Source organism: Scardinius erythrophthalmus (assembly GCF_964197995.2).
Source record: "Scardinius erythrophthalmus genome assembly, chromosome: 22".
In the NCBI taxonomy this organism is placed as follows: domain Eukaryota; kingdom Metazoa; phylum Chordata; class Actinopteri; order Cypriniformes; family Leuciscidae; genus Scardinius; species Scardinius erythrophthalmus.
The window spans coordinates 16,783,815-16,810,338 of NC_138242.1; the positions used below are offsets into that span (position 1 = coordinate 16,783,815).

General features: G+C 41.8%; 1 protein-coding gene across 2 annotated transcripts; it reads right to left on the reverse strand.

Annotated features, from left to right (window-relative positions):
* Nucleotides 1-35: 35 nt before the first annotated feature.
* On the reverse strand, nucleotides 36-26,524 carry pck2 (phosphoenolpyruvate carboxykinase 2 (mitochondrial)). Of its 2 annotated transcripts, XM_081353480.1 has the most exons (11): nucleotides 26,394-26,524; nucleotides 25,761-25,919; nucleotides 21,861-22,076; nucleotides 21,284-21,468; nucleotides 20,405-20,611; nucleotides 19,776-19,963; nucleotides 19,474-19,636; nucleotides 18,947-19,162; nucleotides 1,651-1,788; nucleotides 1,448-1,543; nucleotides 36-1,312 (listed from the first exon to the last, which is right to left on the reverse strand). In XM_081353480.1, the coding sequence occupies exons 2-11, from the start codon at nucleotides 25,790-25,792 to the stop codon at nucleotides 843-845; spliced, it is 1,911 nt and encodes a 636-aa protein (XP_081209606.1). In that variant the 5' UTR covers nucleotides 25,793-25,919; nucleotides 26,394-26,524; the 3' UTR covers nucleotides 36-842. The 2 variants fall into 2 exon arrangements, with proteins under 2 accessions (XP_081209606.1, XP_081209605.1); XM_081353479.1 differs by having other exon boundaries at nucleotides 25,761-26,524.

Sequence of the window (26,524 nt, forward strand, 5' to 3'; positions counted from 1 at the left end):
ATAAAACACATAAGCAAATTTATTTATAATTTTTTATGACTTATTTCTTGTCAGACTTTTGTAAAATTCACATTCCCAATGAATCTTATGTGACAATGTCAATATTCTTCAAAATAGAACGGACACTCTACATGTGAGATTTATGGCATATTGTGTGAAGTATAAAACACTTACACTTACACAATATCATTCCATTTTTGTTTATAGTTAATGAAAGACAGTTTATTGCAACTGTTATGATATAAGAAAACCGACTGATGCACATAAAGTTTGTTTTAGAGTTGTATTTATTCAGTCAGCTCAGGTAAAAACATACACCATTCAAAGACTGAGACTCGTTGGTACTCTTTGGTCCAGATCCTTCAACCCCAGCTCATGCTGAATCACATCAATCATATTACACGAATAAAAGTAAAATTCTTTGGAAATAAAAATTCGCTTTTCATTAGGTAACCAATGATGCTATTGGTGCTTTCCTTGAAGGCATGTCTGATATTTCGGCTTAAAATGACTAATCGGTAGTGTACTCATAAACTATACATTTTTAAGATGTTGTGGTTTAAATTCATCATGTCACCTTGTTTGAACGAAGATAATCTAAAATGGCACTTTGGTAGATAGCGTGTAAACAGTAAATAGAGTTTTTAGCTTCTACTGTAAGATAAAATAAGGCACTGATGCTTTTTGGTTTTGTGTATCTCAGATGCAGTGTCCACTGCAGTGCAACAGTCAGTCACATTAAAACAGTTACCTCCACCTCAACCCATCCTATTCCTCACATCTCCTCAACATCAATTGGTAATCTACATCAGGCACAGGTCATTTAATCAGGTAGTGTCTGTTCAATTCCTCACTCTCTCTTCCAGCGCCTTCAGCTCTCCTTCCACTTGTGCCGGAAGATCAGCGCCAACCTGCTGGGTGAAGTAGGTCCGAAGCTCCTGAGTTTCCTTCTGCCAGAAGGGTTTGGGCAGGTCAAAGAGGGCACCCATATCAATATTCCCACCCAGGCCTTCTGTGTTTATGGCACCGTTTTGTGGAATCCATCCCACAATGCTCTTGGTGGCAGCCTCGTCTTCACTGGTACGGCTGCAACGTTTGAAGATCCACTCGAGTACACGGGCGTTCTCTCCAAATCCTGGCCACAGGAAAGAGCCGGTCTTCTGATCTTTCCGGAACCAGTTGACGTGGAAGATCTTAGGGAGCTGGGTCGGGCCCTTGCGCGTCTCCATACTCAACCAGTGGGTCAGATAGTCACCAAAGTTGTAGCCGAAGAAAGGACGCATTGCGAAGGGGTCATGCATGATTACTTTACCTGAGGAAAATTAGCCATATATATTGTCATTTATGAAAAATAGCAATATTAGGTTTTTGTTCAGTTTGTCACAAAGTGCTTAGACTGTAGTGTACACGTTTGTGTTACCAACTATGGAGAAATGAAAGTTTGTACCTTTATGTTCAGCAGCAGCTGTGGATTCAGATCTCATGGCTGCACCCACAAACACGCCATGACGCCAGTTAAAGGACTCGTACACCAAAGGCACACCTGGGAAAATAGACAGGTACATTTTGAGATATAATGTATATCAAATATATACATGTATGTAGTATAACAATATCTTGGTATAAAAGTTTTGATTCAGTGACACCCACCTTCTGGTCTTCTGCCACCAAATACAATAGCATCAATTGGGACGCCCTCATCACTCTCCCAGCGTGGGTCTATGATAGGGCACTGGCCAGCAGGGGCACAAAACCTGGAGTTCGGGTGAGCACACAGTGTAGAATCACCTGTGAAACAGAAAAAGAGCTATACAAATTAAAAGTTGTATTTTTATAATAATCAAATATAAGTTGTTGTTTTTTTTTAATTAGGCAATGCAAGTTTATTTATATAGCACATTTCATACACTATGGCAATTCAAAGTGCTTTACATGGAAAGGAATAAAAATATTCACAAAATAAAAGCAATCTCTCATCTCTCAATTTCTCCAATTAAGTAATTTATGTTTGTCTCTTATCCAATTTTCGGTGCCATTTGAGTTTAGAATCAAAAGGAGGATGCAGAAATAAAATACAGTGTAATCAGTCGGACGCACAGTGGCACAGTACTCATTCAGTAAATGCACAGCTAAACAGATGTGTTTTGAGCTGATGTGATCCTAATGATCTGATTGATCTGTTGGGTTTATATTCAGTGAGCATATCTGCAATAATCCACCCTGCTGGTGATGAAAGCATGCACAAGTTTCTCTAAGTCTTGTCTGGAAACAAAGCATCTTATTCTTGCAATATTTTTGAGATGATACTATGCTGATTTAGTTATTGCTTTGACATGACTACTGAAACGAAGGTCTGACTCTAGTGTCACACCGAGATTCCTGACTTGATTTTTACTTGTTTGACCCCTAGAGTGAAGGTATGCATTCACCTTGAGAACGCCTCGGTTACGACTGTAACCTCGGTTCCCTGAAGAGGGAACGAGCGTTGCGTCGAGTTTGACGCTATGGGAACGCTTTGCGTGATGATGTCTTGAAGCACATGTAAAATCAGTCCAATGGCGTGGCGGAGCGTCAGATGCGGGTGACGTCACGTACCAGGAAACTATAAAGCCTGCTTGAAAACAGAGAGCGACAGCTTCGTAAAAAGTCTGAAGTAGCCGCTGACAGGCATGAAGGAGATATGGCAAGGTGACGCAACGCTCGTTCCCTCTTCAGGGAACCGAGGTTACAGTCGTAACCGAGGCGTTCCCTTTCAAGGGAACTCGCGTTGCGTCGAGTTTGACGCTATGGGAACGTCTATACCAACGCCACCATAGCTACGAATGTCTGTCCTGTGTGAAATCAAGTGAGCAGCACTAGGAAGACAGAACATGAGACCCTGGAGTAGAGTCCAAATCCAGAGAGTAGAACCTGACGAATGTGTGCGGTGAGGACCAGCCTGCCGCATCACAAACGTCCTGTAAGGAAACTCCTGATATAAGGGCCTTGGAGGCCGCCATACTCCTAGTAGAGTGCGACCGGACAGCCATAGGAGAAGGCTGTCCGGCTGCTTCATAAGCAAGCGAAATGGCCTAACCACCCACTTGCTCATCCTTTGCTTAGACACTGGATATCCCTTGTTAGGGGACCCGAAACACCCAAATAATTGGTAGTTTTAAGCCACAGGGCAGCTCTGTGGACATAGCGTCTAACGCCCGAACTGGGCAAAGCAAATAGTTCTTTCCTGGTCCGTGAAAAGGAAGAGGACAGAAGGCCTGCAGAAAATAGTTAGAAGGAACAGAGCTTTCAGTGTCAAGAACTTCTCTGGAGCCTCCTCAATAGGCTCAAAAGGGGCCAGGGAAAGGCCTTGCAGCGCAAAGGACAAACCCCATGGAGGGACCCTAGAGCAAACTGCAGGCCTCAGCCTCAAGTGCCACGAAGGAAACGAGATACCAAGGGGTCTTTCCCCACAGAGATTCCACCCAAAAGCATGTGGTAAGCACCTATGGCCGCCACATAAACCTTTAAAGTGGACGGGGTTAGACCTGCAGTGAACCGTTCTTGCAGGAACTCCAGCACTGTACCAAGTGGGCAGTTAACTGGGTCCAACCGACAGTCACTACACCAAGAAGTGAATAGTCTCCACTTCAGGGCATAAAGTTTCCTCGTGGAGGGAGCTCTGGACTGTAGAATGGTCTCAACAACCTCAGTTGAGAGACCTGACACTATGCGCTGGGCCCCCTCAGAGGCCAAGCCCACAGGTTCCACAGTTCTGGTCGGGGGTGAAATATCGAGCCCTCCGCTTGGGACAGAAGATCCCTCCTGACGGGTAGCTCCAGGGGAGGCCCGTCGAGGAGAGACACGAGGTCGGGAAACCATACTCTGCCCGGCCAGTGCGGGGCTATCAGAAGCAGGCAAGCCCGGTCCCTGCGAACTCTTTCCAGAACTCCCGGGAGCAGAGCAACTGGGGGAAAAGCGTACAGACGTAGCCTCGGCCACGTCTGCACCATAGCATCCAGTCCCAGAGGAGCTGGATGCGTGAGGGAGAACCAAAGTGGACAGTGAGACGTCTCTCGAGACGCAAACAGATCCACTTGTGCTTGCCAAACTCCCTCCATATCAGCTCCACCACCTCGGGGTGGAGCCTCCATTCCCCGGGCCTCAGCCCCTGTCTCGACAGAGTGTCTGCTCCTATATTCTGGACCCCGGGGATGTACGCTGCCCTGAGAGACAGCAGCTTTCCCTGGGACCACAAGAGGATACGGCGTGCCAAGTTGCATAACGGGCGCGAGCGCAAACCCCCTTGGTGGTTGATATAGGCGACTACCGACGTGTTGTCCGTATGTACTACACATGGTGTCCCCTGAGACCTGTGATAAAGCTCCTCAGAGCCCGGAAGACAGCTAACATCTCTAGGCTATAGAATGCCAGGAACGATGATGGTCTTCCCACAGACCTTGAGATGAGCGACCCTCAGGATCGCTCCCCAACCCGTGAGGGAAGCATCCGTCGTTAGCAGTTTGCGACGACAAGGAGCTCCCAGCACTGGGCCCTGGGACAGGAACCAAGGTTTCTTCCACATAACCAAGGCACGTAGGCATCACCGCGTGACCTTGATTGTGCGAAATGGGTTGCCCCTCGGGGAAAAACCCTCTGGTCCTGAGCCACCACTGCAGGGGCCTCATGTACAGCAGTCCAAAAAGGTATCCCGTTGGAAGCTGCTGCCATGAGACCCAACAGTCTCTGGAACTGTTTGACAGTGAGTAGCTGACCTAGCTTTACACTTCTCACAGCTGCCAGGATCGAAGCGTGGCGATGACAGGCGCGCCTGCATCGACACTGAATCCCAAACCACGCCTAAAAAAGTGGTCCTCAAAAATAGAGAAGCACACTCTTCTTGCCGTTCAGCCGTAACCCCAACTCTTTCATATGGGCGAGAACAACGTCTCGATGTTGAACCGCCATCTAATGCGACTGAGCTAAAATCAACCAATCGTCGATGTAGTTCGTGATGCGAATACCCCGGAGGCGCAGAGGCGCCAGAGCTGCATCCACGCATTTGGTGAAAGTGCGGGGTGATAAAGCCAGGCCGAATGGAAGAACTCGATATTGGTATGCTTTGCCCCCGAAAGCAAACCTCAGGAACTTCCAATGGCACGGACGGATGGAAATATGCGTCCTTGAGGTCTATCGTGACAAACCAGTCCTCGGACTAATCTGTGGCACGATTGTCTCAATGTTAACATTTTGAACTTGAGCTGCATGACAACTCGAAGACCTAAAATGGGACGCAATCCCCCGTCCTACTTTGGAACTATGAAGTACCGGCTGTAAAACCCGGTTTCCCTGTTGGAGGGAGGTACATATTCTATGGCCCCTTTCTCTAACAGAGTATTTACTTCCTGTTCCATAACCAGAACCTGCTCGGGGCCCACCATTGTGGGCAGGATCCCCATAAACCGCGGTGGGCGTTACAGAATTGTATCTAATACCCTTTTTCCACGGTCTGCAGGACCCAACGAGAAACATTTGACAGTAGCTTCCACGCTGTCAAAGATTCTACTAGAGGTACCAGTCTCGAGAGTAACGGCGCACCGGCAGGGAACGACCAAACAGACTGCTCTAGCACCCTCCTCAGAGGGGGCGGGCATCCCGAGGCCACTACGTTTCCAGGTGGACCTTGAGATATGTGCTCGCCGGAGACCGCTGCGCCCTGTAACACCGGAGGCGGCAGGGTTGGCAGAACGCTCCCCTGAGGGCACCGAAGAGAGACGGCACCGTATTTTTCTCCTGCTGTTGAGCAGTCGGTTCGTCGCCCTGTAACGGCGCACCGGCAGGGAACGACCAAACAGACTGCTCTAGCACCCTCCTCAGAGGGGGCGGGCATCCCGAGGCCACTACGTTTCCGGGTGGACCTTGAGATATGTGCTCGCCGGAGACCGCTGCGCCCTGAAACACCAGAGGTGGCAGGGTTGGCAGAACGGTCCCCTAAGGGTACCGAAGAGAGACGGGCACCGTGAAAAGAGGTGTTGACCGCTGCACTTCGGGGGGGGGGGGACTACCCTCATTGTCCTGAGCCCTCGAGCATCAGGACAAAAAATTTACTAAGAGAACCAGCCTCTCAAGACTGGTGTAGATGTTACTCGAGCGACCAATTCAGTGCCCTGTATGGCGAACCGGCAGGGAACGACTGAACTGACTGCTCTAGGACCCTCCTCGGAGGGGGCAAGCATCCCAGGACCACTACGTTTCCGGGTGGACCCTGAGATATGTGCTCGCCGGAGACCACTGCGCCCCGAAACACACAAAGTGGCAGGGTTAGCATAAATGGCAAAGACATCGTGTATAAACACACGCGGAATAAGCCTTGCCCACCAGAGATATATTTTTTATTTTTTATGTCACTCTGAGGGGCTTATTTAGGCAATGCCGAAACACTTAGGGACGATGCTGTTGCTAGAGAGAGATAGCTCGCGAGCGTCTCTCCCATCTTTGGCATCTCCTCATAACCATGTCTCTTTAACCAGAAAATAGAGGAATAATCAGATATATTTGGAATTAAACACTCTATATGACACTGGTTTCTCCCACGATCTCAACACCTCAGTATGGAGATCGGGGAAAAACGGCAGATTTCGGCGTTGTGATTGTGCACGTGAGGGCAGGAAGCGTTCGTCAAGTTTATTATTTATTTATTTATTTATTTGAACGAACGAACGTCCTGTTTATAAGATTGCCACACAATACATAGTCTATCGACTGCTCTTGTCACTACATCCAGCAATTCTTCAACATTAACAACATCCAGTTCCTCAGAACTGGACAATTGCAGTGTTTGTGTAACCATCAGGGGGGAAGAAACCGCCGCGCGTGCTTCCGCACCCTGATGAGAAACACCGGGTCTATCAGGCAAGGGCTGAGATAAGGCAGAGCCCGTCTCAGACCCCGCTGATAGATCCATTTGCGAACCCCAGGACTGAGATCGCTGCCGTGCCTCGGCAGCAGCGGGACCCGAGCCCTGGGGAGCGCGAGCTTCCCGGAAGAAACTCAGCCGGGATCGGAGCGAGCGCATGGACAGCGCCTCACAATGCACACAAGCCAGCACCCTCGAGTGCTGACTGGGCATGCTCCTCTCCCAAACAAACAATACACAGAACGTGAGTGTCCCTACCCATAATAAAAACGCGGGCAGGGATGCACACACATTCTGAACTGATCGCTGGATTGCATAATGTGACAGACAACAATAAATAGACAGAGACAGATTTCACATAAAGCGCTACTGAAGACACAGAAGCTGTCGCTCTCTGTTTTCAAGCAGGCTTTATAGTTTCCTGGTACGTGACGTCACCCGCATCTGACGCTCCGCCACGCCATTGGACTGATTTTACATGTGCTTCAAGACATCATCACGCAAAGCGTTCCCATAGCGTCAAACTCGACGCAACGCGAGTTCCCTTGAAAGGGAACTTCATCTTTGTTTCCAAACGCAATGACTTCAGTTTTGTCTTTTTTTAACTGAAGAAAGTTTTGGCACATCCAATTGTTCACTTCATCAATACATTGGTACAAGGAGTCAATGGGGCTGTAATCGTTAGGCGATAGGGCTAAATAGAGCTGTGTGTCGTCTGAATAGCTGTGGTAAGCAATTTGGTGCTTTTTCATTATTTGGCTCAGTGGGAGCATATACAGGTTGAACAGGAGTGGCGCAAGAATTGAGCCTTGAGGGACTCCGCATGTCATGGATGTCCACTCAGACTTATGGTCTCCTATACTCACATAATAACCTCTCCCATCTCAGTATGACCTGAACCATTTTAGGACTATCCCAGAAAGCCTGAGTTTTAAGCCTAGTTTTCCAGCCCGTCAAGAAGTATGTTATGATCGACAGTGTCAAATGAAACACTGAGGTCGAGTAGTACCAGAATTGATGTTTTGCCTGTATCAGTATTCAAACGAATATCGTTTATTATCTTTATGAGTGCTGCCTCTGTGCTGTGGTGCGGTCGGAAACCAGATTGAAAATTGTCGAAGTATCTTGGAGGATCACGTGACCCCTCGGCAGCAATGCACGCATAGTCCTTTGCTCTGCTCACTTTGCCAAATATTGTATAATCCTGTAAGTAAATTTTGAACCACTATCTATCTAGCCCACTATGAGTACTACAGCAGTTAAAGACAGTCGTAAAAGAGAGGTTGAGCAATCGCCAATAAAGAAGAAATTCAAAGATTCCGCCATCTCCAGAGAGGATCTCGATACTGCTATCGCTAATGGTATCAAGCTAGCGCTCAAAGAGCAACAAAGTCATCTGGATTCGGTTGTGACTTCGACAGTAAGAGAAGCGATAGACTCTGTATTGACCCCAGCACTCCGTGACCTACATCTGGATATACAAATGACCAACGATTCAGTTAAAGAGCTAAAAGCAGAAGTTGAAAAGTTAGCTAACACGGAGAAACAGACACGTGACCGGGTCGATTCTGTTCAGGCAGCTGCACGTGAGGATAGGAGATCAGTCACAAACTTAAGAAATCAGCTGGAACAATTTACCGAAAAAATGACGGACATGGAAGACAGGAACCGGAGGAATAATGTACGACTGGTGGGGTTGCCAGAGGGGGCGGAAGGCCATGATGCAGCTGGCTTCCTTAGAGTTAATCTTTCAAAGTGGATCCCTTCACTGAAAGGCCGCGACATCGAGATTGACCGTGCTCATCGCGTGTATGACGGAAGGAAAAACTCCGATCAGCCGCGTACTCTCATCTTCCGCGCACTAAGATGGCATGACAGGTCGTTGATCCTGAAGGGTGCTCGGCAGGCGTATCCGGTGAAATATACGCAGGACAATGTCACGCTATTATTTTTTCCCGACTTTAGCCCAGCCACAACTACCAAGAGAAAGAGCTTTAATCCAGTCTTGAAGAAGATGACTGCACTCGGTCTCCAGCCCTTCCTCATCTATCCGGCGGCGATTAAATTACGGCACAAGGGTGAGCAGATGATGTTCGATTCTCCTCAAAAAGCGGAGGATTTTGTCAGCTCATTGTCACAGAAGAAGACTTATTCTGCAGCTCTAAAAAGCGACAGGTATGCATCGGCCACCGTCGCCGCCTCTTCAGCTCAACAAGGACAACCTAACGACGAGGTGCGTGGTGATACTATCTGCCCCGTAGAAGACGATAACAAGGTGGCCATGGACACTTGTTGATTTGTTGGAATCTTTTCCTCCCTATACTGTACGCTTGTCCGTTAACTTGTAAGCAGCAATGTAGCAAAAATGTTCGTTTTTTCTCTCTCTCCTTCGGGCTAATGGAGAGCAGCAGGTTCGTTTACTACGTTTTTGGCTCTGTGGGCCTTTTGGGGTTATGTCTTGCGTTGAAGTGGATCGGTCACGTATCAACATTTGTTTCCGTTGTTCATGCAGACCTACATTCTCGGTAATGTGCGGTCTGTTTTGGTTTTTGTATATACAGGGGTGCAAACACATGTATGGTCAAAAAAGAGAGAGTTAATCGAAGCCCCCGTCCCGCGGCAAATATCCAGATACTACATTGCCACCATCCCCAACCCACCCCTATAGGCACAGTAGAGTCAAATGAAATTTAGAAAAACTATCTTGCACTTCTTCTTCTTGCTTTACTGCTACTTCCTGAAAACAATTTCACCTGATGATTTGAATAGCTCTTTTTGTAAAGAATTAATAATTCTAGGATGATTGGGGTAATTGTGTAGGGCCTAGTGCATCTGCATAGAAACTAATAAACAAAATACAAATATAAATACAATAAAACACAAATACACGAAAAATAAAGCAGTGCTTTATGTTTTTCAGGTAAATTAACTGTATTAAGTATTAATACAGTTTATCTTTTGACAAAACGTGATTTTTCTTTCTCTTTTGTTGTTTGATTAACTTTGGTGACACAAACAGCTGCAGGTATATTGGGTGCTGTCCCTTTAAGACGAATGTATATCTAATACCGGTAATACGCTGATTTCACGCAGCCGCCATTTTGAAATCGAAAGCGAGGCTCCGGTGGGAAAAACCCCGGAAGTAAAGATAAACAACAATGCCTTTGGACTGCCAACCTGAAGCTGCTGCCGCGATTTACACTTTTGGATGTTAATATCCAATATAGGATATGTATATAGTTAATTCCTGCTTCTTTTTTTACTTTCTGAATTATATAAAAAAAATATTTTATTTATAAATGAATTTCACTATATATAGTCTAAAGTATGAAAGAAATGTATGTACAGTTTTAGAATTGACACAACATCATTAAACACAACAATACGCCATCGCATTCACGACTCTCCTGTGATTAAAGGCGACACTTCCGGTTTTCTTCCCACCGGAGCCTCGCTTTCGATTTCAAAATAACGGCTGCGTGAAATCAGCGTATGACACGTTTTATTTTGACTGCGTTTACGGGGAAACTCGTTGAGACGGACACTGGCTTATTTTTTCGTGCACATGTCTGTTCAAACACAAATAGATCAGAAAGAAAAGGGAATTCGGTGTTCACGAACTTCACGTGCTGTCTGTAACTGCGTGGCTCTGTGCGCCGACAGACCATCTACATTTGTATGTTAAACATAATATATAGGCCTATAGCCTGATACAGCAAAGACAACGTCGGCAGTATTGGCGGCAAAATAGGCTACAGAATATTTCGTTCTGTAGGCCTATTGACAGGGGCAATATTTGAAAATCGATAATTAGGCCTATTTTTTAAATTACAATTATATATGCATTTGTCAAAACTGAGAGACTTTCAAGCATCAAAATGTAATTTATTAATATGTATTTGCGCCTTCTATTTTGTCTGAAAACTTCCAACACTTGTGCGTGTCGCGTGAAAAATAGGCGTCGGTTGCGGTTCTATTTCTAGCACGCGGTTTCGGCGCGGCTTGTGAAGTGTGTGTGTCACGCAGGCATTGTGCTCTAACGGCTCTAACACAAGCTCTAACCAGTTAACATGAGAGCCGACATAAAAACGGACACTCCACGCCACGCAGGGAGAAATGTGATGCAGTGGCAGATCCAGAGTGAGACAGAAACACTAGTGGTTCACGCTTGCGCACATATTCTGCACGATTCACACGAAGTCACCCAAACTGACGTGAAAAAAGCGAGAGGCGCCGAAAAGCGCGCTGTTTGCACCCCTGTATATAGTTGTTTGTCGTCCCTTTTTCCTGTTTTTTTTTCATTCCCTTCAACAGACGCCAATACTTTTACTTTTATTTATTTTGTTTTTCTTCTAAAAGGATTATGCATCCAGAGGATTGGTATCTAGGATATGTGCTAACGTTTACATGTCACTTACAGTATTGTATTGCTTTGGTTTCTCTTCACTTAGACACAATCTTATTTGTATTTTTAACATACAATGCATGTTCTGAATATCTTATCACTAAATGTGAATGGCCTAAATTCTCCTATTAAACGTACCCGTATATTAGAATATTTGCACTGTAAATCGATTTCCTGTGCCCTGATACAAGAGACTCATTTAAAACGAGAGGATGTGACACGGTTTCAAAACAAGTATTATAAATTGGCAGCCTTCTCTTGTGCTCTTAATAAATCTAAGGGGGTGCTTATCTTAGTCGATAGAAAGCTACATTTCACTATTGAACAAACTGGGAATGATGCTGAAGGTAGATTTGTCTTTATCCGTTGCAAAATACATAATGATAGGTTAATATTGGCCTCCATTTACTGCCCGAATGAGGCAGACGGTAAATTTTTCGCAAATATCTCCAATACATTGCTTGGGCAGACTGATTGCTCTTTAGTGGTGGGTGGTGATTTTAATGCTGTTTTAAATCCTGCATTAGATAAATCTCACCCTGATACAGCAGCTAACCCGTCTTCTAAGTTATTGAATAAATTTATTACCGAACTTAATATAATCGATCTTTGGAGAATTCAGAATACTACATCTAAGGACTTCACTTTTTTTTCTAACCGACATAAGACTTTCTCTAGGATAGATTACATATTTCTCAGCCCATCTCTAATTTCATCTAACTCTTCCATCTTTATATTACCAATTTTATTGTCTGATCACTCTGCAGTGTTATGTAATGTTCACCTTTCCAACATTAAGACCAAGGCCCCTAGATGGCGGTTTAACACATCAATACTAAATAATCAGATGTTCATTAATTCACTAAAAGATTATATAAAGGAATTTCTCGTAATTAATAGATCTTGCGATGTAGACCCTCAAATATTGTGGGAAACAACTAAATGTGCTATACGAGGATTCTGTATATCCTTCTCTTCTACTCTTGCCAAAGCAAAAACGAAAAAGTTTACACAATTAGAAAATAAGATCCAAATATTACAAAATTTACAAAAACAACATTTTTCTGATCAACAAGCTACACGATTGTCTTCTTTAAAAGAGGAATATGATCTACTTTCCCAATCAAAGGCAGAGTTTATTTTACACAGAACTAGGCAAAAATATTATTTTGAATCAGAGAGACCTAGCCATTTATTGGCCCTCAGGTTGAGGGAATGCGAGTCTAAGGCATTTATCAGTGCAATAAAATCTTCGGATGAGCAGATCACCACGAATCCTTTGATAATTAATGATATATTTCAAGATTTTTACGCAAAATTATACAAAGCCGAAACCGAATATGATGAGTTTATCTGCAAAGAGTATCTAGGTAAATTGTTTCTGCCTCGAATCCCAAAGATGGATAAAGACTTATTGGAGGCCCCGTTAAATTTGGAGGAGCTCCATGAATCATTAAAAAGCCTTCAAAAGGGCAAGTCACCAGGCCTAGATGGCCTCCCACCTGAATTGTACTTAGAAATATGGGATCTGGTTGGGACTCTCATGCTTGATTCGTTTAATTTTGCAATTGAGCATGGGGCATTTCATAGGGACCAAAAAACATCATTGATATCATTGCTTCTTAAAAAGGGTAAAGATCCGCTAGATTGCTCCAACTATAGACCAATATCACTCATCCCATGCGATTTAAAAGTTTATGCTAAAGTCCTGGCATGTCGTATGGAGAAAGTAATTCGTAGTTTAATTAAAGAGGACCAAACCGGTTTTATTAAGGGGCGTCATGCATCCGATAATATGCGTCGACTCTTTCATGTTCTTGATTTTGCAGACGCTCATCCTAGTCCGTGTGCGGTCTTTTCCCTTGACGCAGAAAAGGCCTTTGACAGGCTGGAGTGGAACTATATGTGGGCAGTTCTACAATGTTTTGGTTTTGGTGAACATTACATCTCTATGATTAAGACACTTTACCACTCACCCGAGGCATCAGTTCTAACTGGTAATATTATCTCCCCCCCGTTCCCACTACAGCGAGGAACTAGGCAGGGATGTCCACTTTCCCCCTTATTGTTCTGTTTATCCCTTGAACCACTAGCACAAGCCATTAGGAAATCAGAAGTAACACCGATTAAAATTCACGACCATAATCATATTATTTCATTATATGCTGATGACGTTATTTTATATTTAGATCACTTTGATATGTCAATAACCGGTATAATTAAGGAATTTGATCGCTTTAGTAGTTTATCAGGCTATAAGATAAACTGGTCCAAATCTGCTTTAATGCCAATTAACAATGATAAGATTAAGTATCCTATCCCCTCATTCATCCCTATTAAAGACTCTTTCATCTATTTGGGTATTACTGTATATAAAAACATCCACAAGATTGCCAGGGACAATTTTAATAACATGCTAAGAAAGATCAAGAGTGATACTCAAAGATGGAATAATCTTAAAGTCTCTCTTCAAGGCCGAATTTCCACAGTCAAAATGAACTTGTTACCCCGGCTTAATTTTCTTTTTTCTATGCTGCCACTTTCCCCCCCTTCAGGTTATTTTAAGGAGATCAATTCCATACTCTCCCAGTTTATCTGGAATGGGAAGCGACCTAGAATAAAACTTGCCACATTGCAGCATCCTATACTGTCAGGAGGATTGGCTGTGCCAAATTTTGAGTTATATTATTGGTCATTCCAGCTTAAGGCTCTTCATATCTGGGTTGACCCTCAATCCAAAGTTTCATGGAGAGAAATTGAAGCTGACAAAGTTAAACCACATAGGCTTCAAGACATTCTATTTGCTGGTACAGGAAATAAGAATAAGTATAATTTTGGCCCAGTGGTGGACAATTCTATTAGAGTCTGGAAAAGGGTTGAAAGGCTGATGGGAGGACCTTTCAAATTTTGTAATGCCACACCCTTATGGCACAATTTTAATTTTTTATGTGGAAATCGGCCATTTGTCCAGCCTTCTTGGTCTTCACTGGGCATAAACACATGCGGCGACTTATATGATAACCAGGGGCTCTGCACGCTTCAAGAACTAAGAACAAAGTTCTGTTTACCAGCATCCTCATATTTTGTCTTCTTTCAGTTACGCTCAGCCCTCAAGGCATATGGAGTTCCCTGGGCATCCCCCATTTCCTCTCATCCTATGTGGGATTGGATCGCACCATCCTCTGGTCGGCCTTCTGTTTCTTTAATATATGGTAAACTTAATGGTCACATTGCTAAGCCTCTTTCTGTTAAATCTATCTGGAATCGTGAATTATCTGATTTTAATTTATCTGTCGACTGGGAGAGGGTGTGGTCTAATCTAATCTTAACTTCTAAAAATTTGGCTCATCGTCTTATTCATTTCAAAATCATCCATAGGGCTTACATAACTCCTTATAAGAGGTTCAAAATGAAACTGCAATCAGCTTATAACTGCCATATCTGTAACACTTTATCATCAGGTACTTTTCTTCATATGTTTTGGGAGTGTTCAATTGTTGTCAACCTATGGACTAATGTAAACTTGGTTTTGTCCTCTTTACTACAAATTAATTATCTGTCTAATCCAGGTTTATGTCTTCTCAACGATGATTCTGATCTCTTTATAAGTTCATTGCAAAAGAGAATGCTGTTTTCTGGGTTTACAGCTGCAAAGAAGACAATAATACAAAACTGTTTTACTCCGCACATGTGTGCAAAAACATATTGGATTCATAGTTTACATAAAATAGTGACTTGTGAATGTACAACAGCACGAATTAACAAGGCTAAACCTAGTACCATTGATGCATGGCAATGTTTTTCTTCCAACATATTGGACTATATAAAGGAATGACTTTATAAGGTGTTTTTTTTTGTTTTGTTTTTTTTCTCTTTTTTTTTTTTTTTTTTCTTTACTCTTTCATATTGTCAAATTATGGATAATATGTCTGTTGCTCCCCTTTCCCTGTCTGTTTGTTTGAATGGATGTTACTTCTAAAGACAATAAAAAGTTGATCACAAAAAAGAAAATTGTCGAAGTATCCATTTAAGATTAAGAATTTGTTCAGCTGATTGAAGACAACTTTTTCAATGATCTTACCAATGAAAGGAAGATTAGAGATTGGTCTGTAATTGCTCAATATGTTGCTATCCAGATTGCTCTTTTTCAGGAGGGGCTTGACAACTGCAGTTTTAAGGAACTTTGGAAAAGTCCCATAGAGAAGTGAGGAATTTAGTAAGGACTATTTTAAGGTGCTGTACTTTTTCTTCCAAAATTTTACCACTAATTTCTTCAAAATCAGTCATAGTAACTTTCTGCAGATGTGGTCTGATCTGTCTGACCTCAGTGCCACACGAGGATATGCTGATCGCCTTTCTGATATTATTGATTTTCTCAGAGAAGAAAGAAGCAAACTCACTGCACTTGCTGTCTGAGAGCATTTCACTGGGAATCTGGCTTGAGGAGTTTGTTAGACTTTCTACAGTAGCAAAAAGAGTGCGTATGTTGTTTATTTTCCTGTTTATAATATTTGAGAAGAAAGTCTGTCTAGCTTTGCCTAGTTCCACATTGAAAGCATGAAGGCTGTCTTTATACAGTAGATGTTAAGTTACTGTTAACATAGCGGGGACCTGACACATTTCACTGAGAGCTGGTGTCAGTTGTTTTTGGTTAAGCTAGATCAGATGGAGGAGGGTGTGGGCCCTCGCGTTGTGGCAGAGACCGAAGAGCTCTCACAGGAGGAGGGGGAGGGCGAGCTGGGCCCGCAGGCTTTGGTGGTCGCACCTTTTTGGTTGATATCTGGGGGCTTGTTACCGGAGGCTGTGATATGTTGTCCTCATTTTCCTGGCTGTTTTCCAGAAAGTCATCCTTGGGTGTTGAAACTTCGAGCAGTTCTAATCGGTCACAGTCTGTCTGCGGTGAGCTCTGTGGGCAGGGCTCAGCTGAGATTGTGTCCGTGAGCAGAGGTTGTTGTGGCTGCACGGTGTTATCCTTGTCCTTGTCTGAGATGTCAACCACATGTCCATTCAGGTGCTGAAGTGAAGTCCTGTGGTCATTAATACTCTGTCCAGGTGTGTGTGTGACATTCATGTTGAGTGGATTGGCACACACTGCTGAAGGGTGATGGAGGGAGAAGTTAATGTTGTCCTTTGGCCCTCTTGCACCAAGTTTGTTTGGGTGGAGGTCATCCTGTTTGAACAGTTGTCTCTGACTCCAGAAAAGATTGAAGTTGTCAATGAAGTTTACTCGTTTTATATTGCAGTTTTTTTGCAGCCATGTATTAAAGGGTTAGTTCACCCAAAAATGAAAATTCTGTCAGTAATTACTCACCCTCATGTTGTTCCAACCATGTAAGTCTTTCGTTCATCTTCGGAACACAAATTAAGATATTTTTGATGAAATCTGACAGAATTTTGACTCCTCCATAGGCTTCCAGTGTGACCGAAACTCACCGGCCCAGAATAGTTATTAAAACATCGTTAAAATAGTCCAAGTTACTACAGTGGCACTACATTAAGTTTATCATGCGACGAGAATACTTTTTGTGCGCAAAAACAAACAAAAATAACGACTTTATTCCACTTTTCATTTCCTTCTCTCTGGGCCTCGTAGTGTTTTTGCGCTGCGCGTCTGTGTTGCACGTCATCACGCAACACACACATGACCGGCGTCGGCCAATAGTGAGCCTACGTGGTGACGTGTAACACGGACGCGCTGCGCATAAACACTACGAGGCCCAGAGAGAAGGAAATGAATAGTGGAATAAAGTCGTTATTTTTGTTTGTTTTTGCGCACAAAAAGTATTCTCGTCGCTTGATATACTTAAGATTGAGCGACTGGAGTCACTTGGACTATATTAACGATCTCTTTAATAACTTTTCTGGGCCAGCAAGTTTCGGTCACATAGCAGCCTCTGGAGGAGTGAAACATGGCTCAGATTTCATCAAAAATATCTTAATTTGTGTTCCGAAGATGAACGAAGGTCTTACGCGGTTGGAACAACATGAGGGTGAGTAATTACTGACAGAATTTTAATTTTTGGGTGAACTAACCCTTTAAGCCCGAGCAACCGTGAAAACCGATTTGTTCGAATTTCGCTCTTTGTTCGATCACATTCATTTCGTTTGGAGATTCCTCATCTAAATTCATTAATACTTCAAATCTGTTCTCAAGATGTATAGGCGGTGGTAGGAAACCAGTGATTGCAATCCTTGTCATTGCCATATCTGGGGTAGAGGATGCTACTGCGGCAATATGTGATGCCCGTGACAATCTGATGTCTCGAGTGCCTTTGGGTCTCGTTCCCTGTTTGTGCCATCGATTAGTGTGTTGATCGGCTTGTTTCTCTACACTCAGTATGGCTTGTCGAGGAGCACTAGATTCATGGGATTCACCGGTTGTATGCTGGGGACGTCTATGACGAAGCTCTGTTGTGTGTTCCGTCTGGTTTGGTAGTCCCATAAGTAACTTTGTTTCAAGAACTGCAATCCTTTGTAAAAGTCTGTGGCAGTTTATGCAGCAAGTAGATTCTAGAAGAGGCATTTTCTTTCTTATCCTTTTGGATGTAGGCAGCTGTGTTTTCCCTTCACCGGAATGTAAGCTGATGGCAGTGGGAGGCTGGTCGGATAGGAAAACCACTTTTTTGTAGCAATCTTACAGTCACAAAAGTCTCTAGTTTTAACGTTCATGCCAAGCTATGTGGATTTAGCACGGTGCTGATTTGCTATAGAGCAAAGTGCGGAGCAGTAAGCAAGAGCTTCCGAACAGTAGCTAAGCAGGAAGTAGAATTACTCGTAGCAGGTAGTAGTAATTCATAATTTTATTTATAAATTAAATTTATATATTAATGAATGTTTCTCTTAACTGTCAGTGGGACGATTGGCACTCTTTTTTTATTGCCTTTTTCCCTATCACATATTTTATTAATCATCAATCAGGTATCATTTGAAAGCTTACACCCTCATCCTGTGAAAACCATTTTGAAATCAGACATTGCATTCTTTTTGGAAACAGTACTTAAATTTATTTTAGCTGGCTCCTCCCCCCTAGTGGGTGATGATATTATATTAGCTTTATATTAGGTTTCATATTACACATTTTTCTGCACTATTTTATAATCAAAACTCTTCTAATCTTGACAAAACTCATATCGCTTGAAAGGTCTAAGACTCAACATTCCTTATTTGGTGATTGTTTTGTGATAGAAGTGATCACAGACTTTTATTAATTTGTGACAGGAGAACGAATAAATAAATTAAATGTAGGTGACACACAGTGGTTATTTTTGCTACAGAGCCTAAACAAAATCTCATGGTAACTTCAATTTGTATGATATCAACTTCAAATTTGGAACACAACTTGGTTAGATACGTGGCTTTGATTTCATAGCATAAATTGTTTTGTAATATATATATATGTTTTGTATTAAATACAAAAATTTTAGTACAGTACATTTGTTTTATATTAAATTTAAACCTTTTTACTTTTTCATTTTTTGAAATGCTATATAATCTGATGAGTCTTCTTTAAAAAGAGACCAACCTTAGGTCTATTCCAAAGCATTCATGAAATACAACAAGTTTATATGCTCAAAAAAGGGGGTGACAGTTAAGTGGTTAGGGATTTTTAAATATTTTGTCAAAATGACTTTACTAATCAATGATCTTACCATATTTCCAAGATTTTCCATGCCAGTCTGTGAGTTTGATTCCAGGTGCTGGTGGATCCAGACCCTCCCACCAAACCCCCCCATCGCTGGTCTCTCCTACGTTAGTGAACACTGTGTTACTGGAGATGGTTGACATGGCATGAGGGTTGGTCTTTAGGGATGTCCCGGGGGCAACTCCAAAGAAACCATTCTCTGGATTAATAGCTCTGAGTTTACCTGGTGAAGAGAGTCAAAATGCACCACCATTTGTATTGAAAACATCTATTTATAATCATAAACAACAGTATTCTCCTCAACAGATTCCTCACGTCATACATTAATACACTACAGCAAACCTGTTCCTGAGCAACTGTTATTTATAAAGTGTTGGCTGTGCCATGCAATTATTTCTATTTTAATTAGTTCACTCTTTGCTGCCCAATAAACATGCTAAAATAAGAGTTATGGTATCATTTACTGGCTGTCCATAAACCCACACTTGTGTCAATATATTGCATATTCTGTCTAGGACAAGTCATAATTCTCACCCTGACTGTCAAATTTCATCCAGGCGATGTCATCGCCCACACACTCCACCTTCCAGCCTGGCAGTGATGGTTTCATCATGGCCAAGTTAGTTTTGCCACAAGCGCTCGGGAACGCAGCTGCAATGTACCGTTTTACACCCTGAGGATTTGTGATACCCAGAATCTGGAGGGAAGAGAAACAGGGACGAGTATCAACATCATGTTTTATAAATGAATACTCCAGCTAGGAGAGTAGTACAACAGTAAGATGTATTGTTGTAAACTCGCAAGCAAGAGCCAGGATTTTGTCTGATGTCCCATACCAGCATGTGTTCAGCCAACCAGCCTTCATCTTTGGCAATGCGTGACGCGATACGAAGAGCAAAGCACTTCTTTCCAAGGAGCGAGTTTCCACCGTAACCGCTGCCGAAGGATAAGATCTGCCTGGTGTCTGGGAGATGTGAGATCAACACCTTCTCTGGGTTACAAGGCCAGCTGTTAACTAAAGGAGCTGTGCGGGAAGAACAGAGAAAGAGATATAGATAAGAAAAATATATATACATTACCATTCACAAGTTTGGGGGAAGTAAGCTTTTTTTTACCCCCTGGTTTCACAGACAAGGCTTAGGCTAGTTCCAGACTAAAATGCACGTTTGAGCTGTTTTCAGTGAAAGCAACTTGCACTGACATACCTTAAAATATGTCATTGTATTGCTACTTAAATGTCCTAATTGAACTAAGGCCTAATGCTGGCTTAATCTAAACCCTGTCTGTGAAACCAGGCCTTATACTTTTAATCCACAGGGATACATTAAATTGATAATAATACTGGTTTGTTCAGAAAATGCAAAAAAAAAGGACGAAATGGGTCATTTGAAAAAAAGGGGAACTTTAGAGTTTCATTTGATGGATTGAATCATATTCACATATTAAATTAAAGCAGTTAAGGTACCTTTGAGTGGTAAAGGTCGACCCACAGAGTGCTGGCAGCGCACAAACTCCGCCCCCTCTGCTAGTTTCTCCAGCACAGGCATCCCCATGCGTGTCATGATGCCCATGCTAGCCACCACATATGGAGAATCTGTCACCTGAACACCAAACTTAGCAAGAGAAGAGTTCACAGGGCCCATACTGAAGGGGATGACATACATAGTGCGTCCTACAGAGGGATAGAAAGTAAGAAATATTCAGACTTTTACAGTTTCCTCCCAGCCAATCCTACATGATCATGTGTATTATTTGGATTTTAAAGGAACATTCCAGGTTAAATACGAATGAAGCTCTACTGATGGGATTCTGTGTATGAAATTTTAATTGTACGAATTTAAACCGCAAACATGCCTCCTTTCTATACTTGTCAAGATTATTATATATAATATTTATTTACACTGTACTATTGCTGTCCATGAAAGGCAGGTGCCGCAACAAAAACACAATTTGATTTAAGAGAGCTCTGGTTTGTGTACATTTACCATTGATCATGGCAGCAGTAATTCATCATAATGATCAAATAATGGAGAAGAGCATTATAACCGGGCATATATCCAGGCACACAATATAGACGAGTGCACTTTTAGTATTTTAAAGAGCTGATTCAGATGCTTGGATCACAGCGGTGTCATTATTATTGCATGTTTTCATTGATTCTTGTCTTTACTTATCAATACATTTTATAATATTATTTATTAATAATAATTATATATTCAAAGTCAATAAAATAATTCTGTTATTTTTTTAAGCCATATTTTCCACAACTTTTATTTTTTTCTGGTGGCTGGATGAACTATTTGACAGGTTTCAGCAACTGATCAGTGATTTGAGTAACACACACCTGCCATGCAGCCAGGAAAGCGGTCCTCTCTGGCCTTCTGGAAGTCTCCCTCACTCATCCAGCTGCCCAGTTGGGACTTGGCACCTCCGGTGGGGATGGGGATAGTGTCCCTTTGGACCTTTGTGACGATCACTGTCTTACTCTCCACGCGAGCCACATCTTTAGGGTCAGTACGTGCCAGCCAGCTGCACACAGAAATGATTATGAATTAGTGGAAATTTAAATCAGGGTTATGTCAGACCATTCATATTATCATCAATATTTCTTAAAGTGCCCCTATTATGCTATTATAAAGGTTCTTCGTTTTATTTTGGAGGTCTCCAACAATAGGTTTACAAGCATTCAAGGTGAAAAAAAAAAACACTTTTTAATGTTCTCATAATATACATTGCATCATTACCTCTTTTCTCACAGTGCCTGAAATAGTTAAAAAAAAGGATCAGGTGGTGGTCTGAGACGAAACTGGACCAGTGTAAATGCATCTGGCTATTGAAACCACATATGTAATATCTTGGAAAATGCATAATAGGTGCACTTTAAAATACTTACAATATGATCAGCAAAAAAAACAACTTACCAGTTTTCATATTTGCTGAGTTTCTTTACAATGCCCTCTTTCTCCAGGTTGGCCAGGATGTCTGCTGTCTCATTTGGTGTGCCTGTGACCACGTGCACTTTAGCAGGTTTACACTCAGCCACTGCTCCAGACACAAACTCAGCCACAGACGAGGGCAGAGAGGGGATGGAGGCGAGAGACCGCGCTCCCACTGAAGCTGTACTGATGGCATTTCGCCTACATGGACACATGCAAACATTAGTACATCAAATTAAAGATTAATGGCATAAGCATGGATCAACCTACAAAACACTTCATTCTTGGTTAGTTTTACACATTTAACAAGCACACACACACACAATAAAGAAAATTATTATGACCAGTTAAGAGTGTTGATATACAATCCAACAACAATGACTTATCACCGTTTGTATCACACCGCTTGTCTGTGTTTGCATGTACCAGAAGGACTGTTTGTGCATTAGTGGTGGGAATTATTGAGCAATTTCTGTAAGTTATATCAATATGCCAGTGGGTGGCGACAAGTGACGGTCTTTTGTGAGTCATTTGAATCATTCACTCAACTGTTTTGGTCAAAACATTGATGACAGTCTGTATCTGAAATTGTCCATTCACTATTCCCAACATTACTGCACTATATATTTTACAATATATCAAATGTAAAATAACGCTGCATAATCTTCGCTGTATCAATGAAATATAGATTAATACTTAAAGTTAAAAAGTTATTCAGTCAAGAGCAGTGATTGATTTATTTCTTTGTCTTTGGTTAATTGATTAACATAACAAACACAGACAGCAGCAGGAATATTAGACTGCTGTGACTTTCAGACGAATGCACACATCCATTATACTGATACTGTACAATGCATTGTCTTTCTCGACTGTTTACATTCACTTAAGACATAACCAACTATGTTTACTAGAATACTCACCAAGATGGGCATTTTTATATCATTTTGTGTGAATTCTCCGTTCAAACGCAAGAAGAGCCTTTTCAATAATAACGAATGCAGTAAATGTGAAAACTATTTGTGTGACAAACTTGTGTTTATGATTACTATGCAATTTGAAGCAGAATAATGGACTGTTTGTACAGCAAAAATAACTGGAAGACTTGCATTTTCAAGTCAAAAAGGTGAGTGCTCTTATGCTAAAAATAAGGTGGCTAATTTAAAAAAGCCTAGGCCTATCCTCCAGATTCAGGTGGAACATTTCTAAACCCAACTCAATATAAAGTCTAAGTTAAAGGTGCTCTAAGCGATGTTGGGTGACGTCACTTCTTGTTGACATTCGAAGTATGGTCAAACAAAACGGCTAGCTTGACCCTCCCTCCTCCTTATCTCGTCCCCTCCCCCTCCCTTCCATGCTTCCTGAAACTGTCATGAACTTTTTCAAATGTAAATTCGGGACTTCGCGCGTTCCTTTTCCCTCTTCTTTGCTATTTGTTCATTGGAACGTCGTCTCTTTAGTCGTGTGTCGGCCATATCAAAATCCAAGACGTTAGTTGTCATCTCGGACATCTCTCCTCTAACTTCCCTCTTCATGCTTCTCTCTCCTCCACTCCACACACACCCCTTCATGTGCACGCGCACTAACCCCCACCCCCAAATCATTCTTGTCGGTTATTGACTGCAACACTGTTTGTTATGTTTCGTGGTCCAGGCTGGGCCAGTTTGTTTTTGTTGCCGTTTGTGGAGCCTGGGCTGTCTACAGAGACAGCGTTTTTTTACAGTGCGTTCAGGGGACAGGCAGCTAGCGGAGAGTGAGGAGATGTTTGCTGTATGTGACAAAAAAAAAAATGTTGGCCTAAAAAAACGTGTGACATCACTTAGAGCACCTTTAAAGACTGTAGATAATGTATAAAAAATGATTATGGAATCCATGACATTTTTTAATTAATGACTGAACAACATTAATTTGAGCTGACAGTATCTCAGCAATATGAATATTGGATCATAACTGCTGGATGTACTTTAACACAGATCTTTGACCGAAACTGAAAGATAAGTGATTTAGAAGCTGCAATACTAATTAGTGGTGTCCTTTGGAATCTGCACAACTAGTCAAAAGTTTGCAAGGCTCAACCATTTATTTATTTATTATTACTATTTTTGCTGACCCAGTCCAGTTCAGATTTTAATTAGTCCTTTTGGGGGAAAATATGTTTTATCAGTGTCTAAAATAGATTTAAAAAAATAAATCATTTACAAATAATTTACTATGCTTTTAATTTACATTATTAAGTTAATGTCTTTGGTTCCCAAGGAACACACAAACTGATAAAAAGCATACCTTGAATGTCAATGCATCTACCAAATGCATAAATGTAAATTGGATAAAATGAAAAGAAACAGACAACAGGCAGAAAATGGGGCAGAAGAGGATCATATTCTCTTTCAATCTTTCAATTGCGTGTTTATATTTCACAATTCAGACTTTATAACTTGCAATTCTGATTTTTTTGGACCCACTTTATATGAAGTGTCTTTAACTACTATGTACTACTAACATTTAAACTAACCATTTGATACAATGCACTTACATACATACCTTGCATAGTACTTAAGGCTATATTTAAAAAATGCCTGCATGTAATTAAAGTCACAATTTTGACCCCTTGTTTCCTCACTTTCATCAAACCACTCAGCTTTACGCCATTAATTATCATAGGCAGTTACACACACCCCCATGTGAACCGACCAATCAGACGGCCTCCTTGGCATTCACTCCCCTCCCCTCCCCTCAGAGTCTGGTTAAACAGGGTAAGGCCCTATACAAGCACACCATGTTCATTCATGAACACATAACACACGTACTAATGTCAGACATGTGAGCAATAGTAAAATGGGCCAAAATGGTGCTTTCTTTCTAAACCATATGCATGCATCACGGCTAGCCTACACCCCAAAGGCGTTTCAATGCAAAATAACCTGTTAAACAAGATTTTTCACTCAAAACACACACACGTACGTCATTAACAATCAGTTCCTGTATCATGCATCTGCAGGGTAAAGTTTGGCTATATAGACTTTCACACTGAGCATATTTACTTGAAGTCCTGTGCTGATGTAATCACTCATTCTGTTGAGAGATTGGCAGAGTAGATACAGACGCAATAAAAGGGGATTAAGAAAACTTTTGTTTAACATTATTTTGGCTTTAAAAGAGATTTGATTGATCTCTAAATATTACAATTGTACATATGACTCACAAATTCTTGCTATGACCTTGGTCAAAGGTGATGGTACACTTGCTCATTCATAACCTGTTTTTCAGACTTTATACACATTGAGTCTCTAAACTCAAAAGAAAAAAGCCAGTTATACGTGACTTAGGTTATGTTTCAGCATTCCTGTACGTGACACACTCAATAACTCTAGTTTGAGATGTGCATAGTACACTATTACATAGTGAGATGTAATATGTGTCAAATGTCAGTATTTGGCAATAACAGACTCCATGATTTTGGATTATTATAATTGACTCTGTATTTCTACATATCTCTATCAAAGATTGTTCTGCATTTTAACAGGCTGTTGCAGTTTAGTAGACTCAAATAAAACAGGGGAGTTGACACTGCAACTGTACAAGGTGTTAACAAATGTTCAGGTTCAGTTCAGGTTTAAGTATCTACCCTCAAAAGAAACTATAAAACAAGGATGTTTACCCAGGAAAGAGAAGGGTGTGATACAGTATACTTAATATTTTGAGACTGCAGAAAATCATTAAAAGTATACCCATACCTTTATTTATTTTTTGTAGCTTTCTGATCAACTACTATAAAAACAAGGTAATATGCAATATTACCCCTATATACTGTAGTATTATTATTATTATAATTATAACAATATTATTACCTTGTTTTAAAGAGATTAGTAATGATTAAAAGATACTCACCTCCTTAGTACTCCAAGGAACAGGCAGGACATATTTCGTGCAAGTGAAATTGGCGGAGTAAACAATAAAATAAAAATAAAACGATATGAGAGGGGTGGCTTGTTCCTCTTCAGTCCTGTGCACCTCTCATATCAGACTGGAGATAGTGATAGTCCAGCTCTTGAGGTAGAGGAGAGTAAAGTAAGACCCTTGCACTGTAACACGTGTAACTTATCATCAGCTGATCCCACCCTCAGCTCAGATCCTGAACTAATAATGACGCTATTCTCCCTACGAACCAGCCTGGGATGTTTCAATAATAAATAAAGCTTTGTGCTGACAAACTTCCTAGTCGATTAAAATATTTTATGTTACTATAAAAAGCGTGCGCTTCCAACAAAACACGGCAAAGTGGAAAAACTAGTTGTTGCATTTCAGTCAAAAAGCTCTAGATTGATGCTTCTGAGTCACTGAAGAGGTTTAAGGTTTAAGTCATTCAAATACAGTGAATCGCGAGGCTGACGCAAGCGCACACTGGTTCCTGTATCGACTCCGCGAAGACTCGCTGTGTTCCGCCCGGCTCAATCACGGCTGCAAAACACACGGCTGAGCAAAGTTGTGTAGAAGTGAATCTTATTTTTAAAGCTTCTTTACCGAGTTCTGAAGTCACGTGAGCGTCGTCGGTATTTGCTTCGTGTCACGTCAGCAGATGTTGATAATAGTTGAGTGTTGTTCACGTTCAGTGAACATTGTAAGGCGGAAGCTGATTGGCTCCTTGTGACGTC